This window comes from Salvia hispanica, chromosome 5, assembly GCF_029641045.1.
Source record: "Salvia hispanica isolate PSC_SH4W2 chromosome 5, Shi_PSC_v1, whole genome shotgun sequence".
Classification (NCBI taxonomy): domain Eukaryota; kingdom Viridiplantae; phylum Streptophyta; class Magnoliopsida; order Lamiales; family Lamiaceae; genus Salvia; species Salvia hispanica.
The window spans coordinates 24,762,349-24,776,502 of NC_142696.1; the positions used below are offsets into that span (position 1 = coordinate 24,762,349).

General features: G+C 39.5%; 1 protein-coding gene and 2 pseudogenes across 1 annotated transcript; 1 reads left to right on the forward strand and 2 right to left on the reverse strand.

Annotated features, from left to right (window-relative positions):
- Positions 1-22: 22 nt before the first annotated feature.
- BIR6 (Pentatricopeptide repeat (PPR) superfamily protein) lies at positions 23-1,985 on the reverse strand. Its single transcript, XM_048083907.2, has one exon. It carries the CDS (start codon positions 1,953-1,955, stop codon positions 78-80), a length of 1,878 nt encoding a protein of 625 aa, XP_047939864.2. The 5' UTR covers positions 1,956-1,985; the 3' UTR covers positions 23-77.
- Positions 1,986-2,351: 366 nt separating this feature from the next.
- LOC125189641 (putative late blight resistance protein homolog R1A-10) lies at positions 2,352-8,132 on the forward strand (annotated as a pseudogene).
- A 667-nt stretch (positions 8,133-8,799) lies between these two features.
- On the reverse strand, positions 8,800-13,115 carry LOC125189638 (uncharacterized; annotated as a pseudogene).
- Positions 13,116-14,154: the final 1,039 nt, after the last annotated feature.

Below are 14,154 nucleotides of genomic sequence, written 5' to 3' on the forward strand. Positions count from 1 at the left end.
AGATGTTTGAAGTAAGAGTTAAATAAAGTGTAACAACTCATAGCAGAATTTGGCCAAATACAACAAGATTAATGCCACTAAATAGCAGAACCAAAAAGGCTACAAATTGCAGGATGTTTACGAATATGATGGGGGCACTTAAACAGCAAATCTTTGGCCTCAGAATGTCTACCTTCATTAAAGAAGGATTTGAAGACATGCTGGTAAGCTGAAACAGTCGGATGCTCCTTCACACTCAGTGCGGTCAAGAACTCCCAGGCATCCTCGACTGACCCGAATTTGGAAATATGCTGAACAAATGGCTCCGGCAAAGGAGGGTAGTTATGTTTCTTCATCAAACGGAGAAGCTCCATGGCTTCTTCGAGTTTACTCTCAGCTAGAAGCTTCTGAATCAGATTCTTGAAAGTCGCCTGCCAAGGCCTCAAACGAGCTCTCTGCACCAACTCCATCAGCAGTTCGTAGGCACCCACTGCACGTGACTGGCTCATGAACCCGCCTATTAGGACATCCAAGAGGTCAGCATCAGCATCAAAGCCCTTCTCTGTCATCTTTGTGAAACAAGCCAACGCGTCGCTAATCTCGTTAGCTGCACAATGCCCTTTGATTAGAATTGTCCATGTCTTGATATCAGGTGGACAGCCTCGTTCCTCCATCGTATCAAGAACCTCAGCAGCTTCATCAAATCTTCTTGCTTTACAAAGACCAAATACTAACTGACTGTAGGTGATGTTATCAGGCTCAAAACCGGCATCCCTCATCTTCTCCACGATTTCCTCAGCTTCATCAAACTTCCCGAGACTAGTAAGAGACCTATGAATCCCATCATATATCTGTTTAGAGAAAGAATGCCCTGATGCCTCGTATTTTTTCACAACCCTATACATCAAATCAATATTTGGAGTACTGGACGTTGCAATTGCCCGCAGAAGCAAGCTGCATTCGGTATCTGAGGGCTTGAAGGAGCTATCCATCATGTGTTCATAGAGCTTCACACCATCCCCCACCATTTTGTTCTTCTGTAGCTGCCTCGAAACCTTAATATACGTATCAATATCCAACTCAAAACCCGCACCCTTCATCTCCTCAAGCACGCCCCAGAACTCAGAAATCGACTCCTCCCAACAAAGCACCCTCAGCATTCCATTATAAGTCACACCATTATGCTTGAAACCCAAACTCCCCTCAGCCCACTTGAAAAACCTATGAGCTCTCAAAGGGTGACCCTTTCCTCTAAGCTCCTTAAACACCCTCAACATGAAATTATCCGAAACCTTAATCTCCATCTCCTCCAATTTCCTCTCAACCTCCTCTCCCCATTCACAGCTCTTGATCACATCAACCACCTCCTTCACCCTATCCTCCATCACATTCTCTTGAATCAATCTCTCATAAAAATGCCTCAAAGCAGTAGCCTCATTCTCCATCCTCAAGCCACGAAACGTCGAGCAAATAGTCCTGTAAGTCTCCTCATCAAGGTAATACCCCTTATCTCTCATTTCCTTAATAGTCACCCAAAACTCCTTCATCAGTTCCTTATTCGCATAAATTCTCAAAACCAAACTATAAATCGACGAATTCGGCTCGAACCCTTTCTCCCCCACAGCCCATTTCAAGAACTTCGATGCATTTTTGGGGGCTTTGCTCAGTTTCTTCAGCACATAGACTACGGTTTCATGGGTTAACACTAAATTCGAGTCCTTTAGCTCCTTCTCCAATTTCTTAGGCCAATCATCGGAGGACAGTATCTCGAGAAATGATTCGGGTTTTGATGAAAAGAAGAGGCCTTTATTGTAGGAGCTGAAATTGATTAAAGATCGGTTTTTTACCAGTAAGGAAGTAGAGAAATGAGGCGCATGGGTCACCAGTTTTCGAATGGAGCGAGCTGGGGTGGGCTGAGTTGAGTAGAGCGCGTTAGCGAGTCGGTGGTGAGTCAGGATTCTCTTAGCTTTGTTCATGGCTGCTCTGTGCAATTGGATTTCTGAGGTTTTGCAAGGGTTTTTGAAATTGGGGGATTTGAATAAACGGGTCTGCGGGTTAGTCCAGACCCGCACCCGTTTACGCATTTATATTGGTCAACGGATTGGAATTTTATTTCACAAAATTACTACTATGATGATTGGAATTTTATTTCATAAAATGAAAAAGCTACCTAAAAAATCATAAGAATATAGTAGAGGAAAAATATAAACCTCATGATATTGTCATATTGTAACCAAATCATTACCTTAATTACAGTATAATCACTATCCTTAACTAAATTATACTACTAAACTGAATTATTAGTCTGGTGGAGAAAAAAATCAGATTTAATATATAAGAACAATTAATATTCATAATATTTCAAAATGACCATGTGTTGGAGTGGTAAAAGAGTTTATTTAGAGATGAGATCATGTGTTTTTGAAAAAATATTTTGAAAAATGAAAAAATTCAAAAACCGGTTTCCGGTTCACGGTTGAACCGGTTCGATATGCAGATTCCACCGATTCACGGCGGCCGTTCCAGTTTTTAAAACATTGGAGGCATCAGAGGCGGCGTAAGAGGAACAGGTCGAAGAGGAGCAGCAGGAAACTAGGAAGGAAACAGTGACGAAAGCGCGAGTCCTTGGGCCTCGCGAGAAACTCAAACCGCCGATGAAGTTCCAGAATTACGCGGCAAAATAGGATACATTATTTTTATTTAAATTAATGTTGAGTCGAGCGAATTATAAGCTCCGTTCGGTTTTTCTTTGTTGGTTTTTTTCAGGATGATTAGGTTAAGTCGAACCAACCCTAGGGTTCTAATTTTTTTATATAAATAGGGCAAAACTATCAATTGAGAAATGTGTTATTTCACAAACCTCGACGCCGCTGCCCAACGTGGAGAACCCTGCGCACAGCCGCTAGAGCTTATCACCGCCGACCCGCACGAGCGCCGGTTTATTGTCTTTAATTCAGTTTTCTTCAGTCCGTTATCGTTAAGGGGACGTTGGGCCTTAACAATACCACGTAACTAATTAGTACTTCTAAATCTTATCACACATAGTAAATCTCGTATTTTTTACAATCTCCCATTACACTCTCCAATAATAAAAATGAATTAATAAATAGAGTATTTAACTTAATTCAATATCAAGAAAAAAATTTAAAAAAATCTTACCATATCATCATAACTTACCATGTCATAACTCACCAAATTAAACTTAGCGTTAATTTTGGGATATACGGAAGATAACCGATGAATGCTGGGCACAACAAAAAGGAAATAAATTTTATATATAGAAAACGTTGTGATGATCATTTTCATGTATATATATTAGTTGCGCATGTCTATAAAAACAAAATAACCGAACATCCCTAAATCAGTCTCATTCATTCTTCCGGTCGTAATATGGCGGACCTCCGTGTTGGAAAACATGGGCAATCTGCTGAAGCACCATGCGAGTCTCATCGGCGACGCTGGCCGCGAGCTCGATCTGTTGATAAAGGATCTCGAGTCGTTGCGTACCTTCCTCCGCAAGGCTGCAAAGATGCCGAACAAGCCGGAAGGGTTTCAAGAGCTAGAGAGGCGGATCCGAGATGTGGTTTATGAGGCCGAAGACACAATCGACTCTTGCATAAGCCAAGCTGCATCTGCAAGTCACAGGAAACCCTTACGCCGCGAATTGTCAGGTCAAACCGCCTCAGCCTCGCCGAAGAAGTCAAGTCCCTTAGAGAGAGAGAGGTCATCAACATGGTGGAAAAGGTTCAAAGCTTTGAGGCTACTGCAATGGCCAACATTCCCCAATCACATTCGCCTACCAAAGCTAAGGTAAACAACCAAAACTCTATTCCAAATTTCATAATCTTTGAGAAAATTATCTTACCTTTTATTTGTGCACAGCTCCAGATAATCAGGGAAGAAAACTTGAGAGGTTTCCAAGATCATGAAAGTGTAATCGTTGGATATCTGCGTGAATCAAAAGAGGAATTGGATGTTATCTCCATCATCGGTATGCCAGGTTTGGGGAAGACAACGCTGGCACGGAAGATATTCAAGAGCGATTTTGTGAAGCATGAATTCCCTAATCGGATTTGGATTAACGTCTTTCAGAAACCGAATATCAGGAATGTGCTGATCGACATTCTCAAGGAATTCACTAGCGACGACGTGTCGGGTCTATCGGATCCTGTACTAATGGAGACGGTTGAGCATTACCTCAAGGGGAGAAAGTTCTTTTTTTTTTTTTTTGTCTTGGATGATGTGTGGACTATGGATGCTTGGAATGATATCAGAAAGGCTTTGTCCAAGAGCAACAACATGAGTAATGTCCTCATCACTAGCTGCGAGAAGAGTGTTGGAGAAAAGGCTACGAGATCCTACGAGCTACCTCCCTTGACGGATCAAGAAAGTTGGGAACTTTTGCAGTACCAAGTATTTGGTGAACTCGGCAAGTGTGACGATGATTTGAAAGTTGTTGGACAATGTATAGCCACGTCATGGACTTCCACTTTCAATTATGCTGATAGCGGGAATTCTTGTGGGACAAGATGATGAGAATATAAGTACAATAAAGAAGAGTGGCTTAAGGTGTCGAACTCCTTGAAATATGACAAGAAGAAGCAGGTGTCGTGTAACGCCCTGCTTTTTCGAATCCTAATTTTAATGCGGGGTGAAATAATTGTGGTGAATTAATTTCCTAAGGGATGAGTGAGAAGAAATCCCATTTTTCTTGGATTTAATCTTTGCTTGGGATGATTATCCAAATTAAATCCAAAGTCCAATTATTCCTTATTTAATTGATGAAATATTCGGCCCTTATGTTGTTTCTAAAAGAGATTTTCGAAATCTCCTATATTATGGGAGAATGGATTATTTTATTTTGTTACTTATCCCTTGTTTATTCTCTTCCATAAATAAATTCAAATATCCTAACATATCTTGCCATATCTAAGAAGATCTTGCCATATCCTATTTAAATTAGGATTTTAATTAATTCCTTGTAGAGGGAATTGAAATTCACGCCTATTTCATGTAATTAGGAAGATTTATTATTTTTATTCTGCTCCGTGATATTTTATTCTACTCCGTAAAATATCCAAATAAAATCATATGCTAATTAAATAGCATGAAATTCGAATTTCCCCTTATTTCTCACTAGAAATAACGCCAATCACTCCCCAAATCTCTTCCAAATCTTTATTTATTTAATTATTGGATTATATCCTGCACTCTATAAATAAGAGTGAGAAACCTAACCCTAGCATCACAAAAACCGTCCCCCACTCCCCCTCAATCTCGATCTCTCTCTCCCACTCTCTCTCAAGTTTTTCTTCTACTTTCTCCATTATTTCTTCATCTTGTGTGAAGAATTCAAGCTGAAATTCAAGAATTTGTTGAAGAATCAAGATCCTACTTGTTTCCTACCGATTGTTCTATTGAAAAGGTATTTTTATTTTTGATCTTCTCTTCTTCTACCGATCAATCGGTGTTCTTGAGTCCACATGCATTTAGATTGAGTGAAGGGGAAAACAATCGATGAATTTGGGATACATATGTGTGTGTGTGACCGTGTGTGTGTGTGCACGCCTCGGTATGCGTGCACATGTGTTATGTGTGGAAAACACTCATGCGTGACACGATTTGATGATAAATCTGGAGTTGTTGTGTGGATAAAAGCGTTGATAATCGCACTTTGATTTTAAATGGTGATATTGAAAATAATCGATGGGAAAAAGGAAAACGGGAGAACATGCATGATTTTGATCCATGATTGAGACTTACTTGAAATACATAAATTAAAGGTGAGAACTCGCGTTCACGGTGCGATAACAAGGAGAAGAACGTGCTTGAAATCTAGGAATCGAGGTGGGCTTTATTCTTAAACTCTCTCTTATGTTGCAAATATATGAAAGTGGAGCGATAAGGGTGGATTAAACTGTTATGCCATGCCTATGATTATTTTGGATATTGTGTGTGCCTGTTGCCTAGTTTGCGAGTGCGCTCCATTAGGCTATAGGGCTATATAAACGAATTCGGGTCTGAGTAGGGCCGCAAACCCTATCAGGCTAGTGTACACGAGAGATCGGGAGCCGTCCTTGCTAGTCGGCCGGTCTCGTGGGCGAAAGTGTGGCCACACTTCGTCGCACCATGATATTGTTGATTGATGAGAAAATGGGAGGTATTCTTTGACTGGCCAGTCCATGAAATATTTTGTGATACTCGATGCTATCTTTTCAATTAAATGCTAAACCTCGAGTTCACTATGGTAAGGGTGGCATAACTATAAAATGTTTTGTTATGAGTCCACTGAGTATGTTTAAAATACTCAGCCCTGCATGTGTTTTCCCTATGTGCAGGTTGAGCAGCGACGGGCAGTCGGTGGTGTTGAGACAGTTGAATCGAATAAAATGGGTGTCTGGAATTTTGAGTGTAGTCGTGTCTTCATACATGGCTTCGCTTTCTCTTGGATTGCTTCCGCTGAATTTTTGGAAACTATTTATCTTTGGTTGATTTGAACTTATTGGAATATTGGGAAATATTGCGTTTTGTTGGAGTTACAATAAATCCTTGACTTTTGAGCTTAGCCTAAATCTTGATTTTTCGTATTTAAGTCGTTGACTTATTACCTTGATACTTCATTAAACACTTGGTCAAATCTCTTTAAATGAAACCCTAGTCTACATTCTTGTCGCCTTAAGTTCGCCTAGGTAACAGTCGTCGTATTTATTATACCCTAGAAATCCGGGCTGTTACATGTCGGATATTGTGGAACTAAGCTACAACAAACTACCTGATGAATTGAAAGATTGCTTGCTATATTTTGCGGTGTTTTCAGAAGACTATGAGATCTCTGTTTGGAAATTAATCCGCTTGTGGATTGCAGAAGGATTAATACAAGGGAAGAACTTGGAGGAAACTGTAGAGGAGTATCTGAAAGATTTAATCAGCAGGAACTTAGTCATGGTTATTAAAAGGACTTCTGAAGGTGAGGTCAAAACATGTCGCGTTCATGATGTGGTATATGCATTATGTGGTTTAAAAGTTTTACAAGAGTAGCAAAGGTTCTTCCTTGAAATGAAATGTGTGAATGGAGATGTTGTACCACCACTATCTGAGATTGACAAACCCCGCCGACTTTGTATGCATTCTGATCTTGAGATCTTCGCTCGGGAAGGAATGAACAAAGTCGGTTCCATACGTTCTCTTTTATGCTTCTCCAAGATTCCAATGAATTTTCCCGCAAAGTATGCCCCGACTATGGTTGATGAATTGGATATGCTCAGAGTTATGGAATCTGAGTTCATCAAATTGGGTGAGGTACCTAGAGGTGTTACCAGACTGTTTCACTTGAGGTACCTTAATAAAGCCTTCTCCAGCCTGTGTAACCTTCAAACTCTTGTAGTCTACACTAAGAAGGAATCCCTTCCAATCAAAGCAAATATATAGAAGATGGTGCAGCTGAGGCATCTAAAAACAAATGTTATACAGAAATTTCCGAAAAAGATGGTGAGGGTTGCAAGAGTCTCCAAACTTTGAGCAGAGTACCACCTAAAATTTGTACCACCAATGTCTTCAACAGGGCCCCTAACTTGAAGAGATTAGGCATTCAAGGAAACATGGCCATTCTGTTTGAAAAACATTTCTTGGGAAGGCTTAATCAACTTGAAAAGTTAAAGCTGGTGAATACATTTCATGATTCAGAATCCCAACGAGCAATGCGTTTTCCTGAGTTAAAAAGCTGGTTCCCAGCAAAACTCACGATGCTGACTATCGCGCGAACAAGTTTGGATTGGAAGCATATGTCTACGTTGGAGAGGATGGAAGCTCTACAAGTCCTCAAATTGAAAGACAACGCATTTACTGGAATGTCATGGGAGGCTGTTGGTGGAGGCTTCCACTCTCTCCATTTCTTGTTCAATGAAGATACAAAGCTATTAATCTGGAAGGCCTCATACGATAGTTTTCCTAAACTTAGGTCTCTTGTGCTTAGAAAGTGCAAGGAACTTAAAGAAATCCCTGACGGTGTGGTGGGAAGCCTAGAGAAGTTGGACATAGAGCACCTATCAGCATCTGGTGTAGAGTTTGCCAAGAAAATAGATGAGATGAAAAATGCAAATCAAGGGGAAAAGGGAGCATCCAGGTTCAAGCTTACCATAGGTACTGGATGTTAATCCTAGTAAATCTTTTACCTCTTTTGAAAATTTTCAAAATATTTGCATTACTCTATTTTGGTTCCCTCTATTTTCTAATTTGCTGCTCAATTGGATGCTGATTGTTTTGCAAATGTTGAAATATATGGTTTTTTATGGATCATTTGTTGGTGTGTAAGATCATTATAAATGCTTTGATGTGATGTTTGTGTTACACTCATGTCATGATTCGGTCAACAAAAGAGATAGAGACGACCAAGGAATGGTTAGATTAGCATAACACACCTACATCCAAGTTCTATTAATCAAGATCAGTAATTTAGTTTTCAAAATTTAGTTTACACCTTTTATTGAAGTACCTAAAGTTTTGATGCAATTTGCTTTGTAGCTATTGATCTTGATTTGTAACAATTAATATCCCATTATCCACCAATCACAGATCAAAGTCTAAAACAAAGCTAGTAAAACAAATGTATCCTCAATGTTTTCAAAGTACACAAACAAAAAGAAACAAAATAGGCAAAAGATCTGTTTCTCTGGTTTCTTGTCATTATGCATCAATCATGTGTTTGTGAAAAGTAGATGCTTACGATGTATCCGGGAGAGAAAGTTACATCTGCTAGTTCAGATAAGGGTCCTCGTTCGATTTCCCTATGCTTCCAAAGTATCCCGAAACAGCACCACTCAGCTAGGAAGTGCTTCGAGTAAACAAACTTGCTTGTGATTGCTCTTGCACTTGGGTCATGTTCTTATGTTTTTCCTCTAGCAATATATCAGCCCAATGTTTCTCCATGTAAGCCTTGATCGCTACAACTCCTCCAGCCATAATCTCCTTTTGAGGTATCGTGAGAGGGTTGTGCTCTACGTTGAGCTTAGCAAGATTCTTGAGCCGCCCAAAGGTGTCGGGCAGTGCATGAATCTGGTTGTTGCTCAGATCAAGTTCTTTGAGGTTGATAAGGTCAGAAATCGTATCAGGGAGCTCAGTTAGGTCACTGAAGTTGCTACTGAGATTCAGAATCTCGAGATTTGTTAGTTTCCCGATCGTAGGTCGAAGCCCACCTAGCTCATTAAAATGCAAGTCCAGATGCTGCAAGGACTTCATCTCGCCAATAGACGTCGGCAGAGAGCAGATCTTGTTCAGATTCACCGAGAGACGTCTGAGATTACAAGTTCGAAAACCAATATTGGTCGGTAGGTAGGTGAGTTTGTTGAAACTTGCATCCAACTCCTCTAATGACCTGGCAAAAGTAAGGAAACTCAATAGCATGCTATGGTAAGTTAAAGTTTTCATCTTCTATGCTGAATAAGCAAACCTGCAGTGAAAAATGTTGTCGCAGGGCATGAAGCTTGTTTCTAGAAACATTCAAGATTCGCAACTTAAACAACATACTAACGGAATCAGGCAACGACACCAAAAGGTTGTTGAAAAATTAAGAGTAATTAGGAACCAATTTTATTCGAAGAGATAAGGAAAGGGGAAATGAGCCAAAAATATTAACCATATTTAATTTACATAAATATAAAAGGAAAAATACATCACTCTTATATTACTATATACAATTAGTTCATTACCATACATAATTCTAGGTACATTACCAAATTTAGTCCTGTTTGGATCGTCCTTGGCCCATAGGTCATCCTGAGTCCGACCCTAACACTAGTCTTTCAGGGTCTGACCCTAACCGGGGCTCATCCAAGCCCAAACCAAAGCCACCTTAATTCTAATACCACTTGTTTAGATTGTCGACCGCGCATTAGTTTGATACTGTCCGCTTTGGGTCAAGCCTGCACGATTTTATTTTTGAGTCTCTCTCAAAATGCCTCAAACTAATTGAGATTTGGCAACAATTATATATAACTTCCAACTTCACTTCATTCTCCGATGTGGGATGTGTTTGAAATTCACGCTATGTCAGAAAAACTTAAAATTTGAAATTTGTACGATGTCAGAAAAACTTGAAATTTGCATAGCTGAGCTTGGCCATCCAACATCGTTTAGGAGGCGAAAAGAAACAATTTACTATTTTTTATTTTTAATTTACTAGTAGTTTTTTATTTTTAATTTTTGTAATCTAGGCATAATTTTTTAATTCAAAAAGTGTGCGAAAAGAAGAAAGTTGGCTGCATCTATTTTCTATAGGGCACCCGTGAATTTCAATGTATAATATGCACATACTATAGATCCATTAACCATAAAAGAGAACGAATGCAATTAACTTTCTTCTATTCTTTGTGAGCCAAGAAGATCTCAAGATTAGAATCAACACAAAGGTGGCGTGGTTGTAAATCTCAAATAGCGGAGGGACAAGATCTCCATTCACAAATTTTATTTCAAGGAAGAACATTTGCTGCTTGTAATAATTTTATTTCAAGATCTCCATTATTTAATCATGTGTTCCTCAACATTCTTAAGGAATTCACCATCGATAACATGGGGTCTAAATGAGCATGCATTAATGGAGTTGGTTCAATATTATCTCAAAGAGAGAAAATTCTTGCTAGTCTTGAACAATGTGTGGACTATGGAGGCTTGGATGACTATCTTAGTGGTTTTGTCCAAGAGCAATTACATTAGTAAAGTCATCATCATTAGTCGCAAGAAGAGTGTAGGAGATAAAACTAGTCAACCAAGGGAATCGTCCGAGCTTCCCTTCCTGAAGGATTCACAACGTTAGGAACTTCTCTAGTACGAGGTATTTGGTAAAATATAACATGTGCTCTGATGATTTGAGAGTTGTTGGGGTGATGTATAGCTCATAATTTCCATGGATTTCCAATTTCAATCGTGGTGATATGAGGAATTCTTGTAGAACAACGTGTAAAGAATGAGCTTATAAGTGCAATAAAAGAGCATGCAAAGAATAAGCTCGGCTTGTATATATATGCACATTATGCACGTCAACCCAGGACAAAATTTTGGAAATGGGTTATGGAAAATCCTTCATAAATGGGCTAGTTTTTTTTTTAAAGTTCTGCACTCATTTTGATAATGCGTATTTAGTTACTCATTTTGAGAATGGGTAACACCATTTTCAGATTGACCCGATGGGCTATGTCGGTGGATTGGCCCAATAGGTGTTTGAGATCTAATTGTGCTCACCACCATGATGTTAAGTATAACGAGATATGCTTCAAATGACAAGACTTTGGATGTTCCACTTCTTGATGATTCTGCAAATTGAGATCTATTTTGCCAATTTGTGTTTGGAGAAGAGGATTGCCCTCTTGATTAGAAGAGATAGAAAGAAGATTGCAAGAAAATGATGTGGGATTCCTCTTTCAATTAATGTGATTGGAGGGTGGTTGTCAAAGGTTGAAAGATCTAAAGGTGTGTGGGAGCATTTTTCTATAGATTTAGCAATTTATGAATCTCATGAAATACGTGGGACATATCACCAAACCAAAAAATTATCGATTGAAAATAACGCAAAGCATGCCAGACATTGCAATTACTAAATACTAGAAACATAGTTAATCATAACATAAACATAGTCAAACCCCTATCATAACTAAGTTCATAGCAGAGGCACACAAAACACAGCTTAATAACGCAAAGCATGTTAGACATTGCAATTACCAAATACTAGAAACATAGTTAATCATAACATAAACATAGTCAAACCACTAGGCCCTATCATAACCAGAAGTTCATAGCAGAAATACAAAACACAGCTTAATAAGTTTTAAACAAAGCCGAATAGGTAATTAGAATATTTAATCAAAAACAGCAAAGCTTTAACAACGGAAGGGGCGGCGACTCGGGAGGCTGTGCGAGCGAACTACCGAACGCAGCCCAGAGCTGCGGATGATTGCACAGGCGATTGAGTGTCACGAGGAGTTGTTTTGAACGAAATGCTTTTGCCAGTGGTTTTGTTGCTGCCGGGATTGCTGGTTCCTAGTGTGCTAGTTCCAAGTGTGATGTTGCCAAGAACTTGGTTGGTTGGGGGCTGCTAGCCAGGACGTTCATATGAGCGGTGGGGTTAGGAGGAGCAGGACTTTGAGGCGGAGGAGGGGCCGGAGCACATCCCCAAATAACGCCGACAGTTAATCGCGCAATCCTCTGGATCCAAAGAAAAGTTTCCGCCGTTTTATTCAGTACCGTCCCTTTTTTTCCGACACGCCTCTCCACAGTGTTGGAATCCGGTAAATAACATTGGAGCAAAGTTTTCCCCTAACTCCCTTACCTCTTCACCACTCTTACCCAGTTTTTTAAAGATACCCCAACACTTTTCAATAAAGACAAACCAGAAAAACAATACAAGAGCAGCAATATAACCACAATGGGACCATTTCCTACATCCGGAAAGGTTAAGTACCTGACGATCCATTTTTAGCACCATTGCACCAGCGGTTCGATCAGCAGCAAGCAACTGGCCAGCGAAAACCTGCAAATCACGGGAGCTGCCTCGTGCTCTAGCCTTTACGTTGTCAAGGGTCCCTCTCAAGAACATGGCAAGGCTGCCGCAGCTGGGGTTTCGGGAGGTTCCTCCGGCAATGCGCGATTCAATGAGGTCTCTGCCTATCGAGGCTATCACCGCTAGGGTAGCCAACTTCTCATCTGGATTCTGGCCAGACACCAGTGCCAGAATCTGAACATCATCTCTGAAATTGTAGCGAACGTGCCTCTCAAATATACTTTCCTTGAGTTATAACCTCTTACCAATTTACTTGAAACCATGTTTCTTATATATTGGAGCTTTGCCAGAATATTATGAGATTAAGGGATCTAGACTAATTAGTTAATGGATATCTCATGGATTTGTAAAATCTAATGGAGATAAGAGTTTGGAAGAAGAGGCCGAGGACTACTTAAAAGTTCTTGTGGACAAGAATCTACTTTATGTTACACAAAAAAAGTCCAATGGCAAACCATTGAGTTATTCAATCCATGATCTTTTGTGGGATGTAAGCATAAGGAAATTTGACAGGAAAAGTTTCATTGTGTAAGTTTCAAGCTAGGGTATGAATTAGAAGATGAGTATGGTTCACCGGATTTGTTGCCATTTACTCGATCTTTCATATACACTTGGAAGAGTATTAAATCACGTATGTTTTCCACATTAAGATTGCTTAGGGTGCTTGATGTAATGAGAATGGTATCCAAGGAGTTCCCGGGAGAAATATTACAACTTGTCAACCTACGCTACTTAGCTTTCTCCTGCGCTTCAGGTTTACCTATTGGAATATCAAGATTGTGGTATCTGCAAACCTTGACTTCTGCACAATATGTGCCTTATGTGCCATGTGAATTATGGGAGATATCTCAGTTAAGACATCTCAAGTTGATTAGAAAATTCAAAATCAAGGAGACTACATTTGTTCATAAGAAGCTGAAGATGCTTTCCCGTGTGTGGGTACTTCCTTCTCTAAATAGGAGTGGTTTTTTCGAAACAATTCCAAATATCAGAAAGTTGGGAATCTATTATGAAGACTCACCAGAGATTGAAATTGATCTTAGCCATCTTCACAAACTTGAAAATTTAAAATGCCAGTCTGCATTGAATAAAATGATAGTCGTTTTCTGCACAAACTCATATTTCCATGGTACATAGGAAAATTAACTCTAGTTGGCTGTGTATATTTCGGAGTTTGTTGATAAATCTATGTGCTCTACCGAATCTAGAAGTGCTCAAAATAGAGGCTTGTGCCTTTGAAAGTGAGGTAGAGGAAGAGGAAGAGGAAGAGTGGGAGACGACAGAAGGAGATGAATTCCGCTCACTGGAGTATCTATGTCTCAAAGACTTTAATCTGGTGCATTGGAAAACCGATGAGACCAACTTCCCTAAATTTGTCATTGTATTAAGTATAGGAAGTCCTAAATTTTTAGACAGATTCCAAATTTCATAATAATATCTATTTTATAAAGAAAATAATGTATTTAGTTGGGTCTCTATAAATCCATATGTCCAAAAATTATTTGTCGGCCATACCACGTCACACTACCATTTGGCATGTCTTGACCACTAAATTTTTTCTCAAAATGTCAGAGCTTTGAACAATATTAAAAAGTACAGATTTCGATTTATAATTGAATTTTATGGTG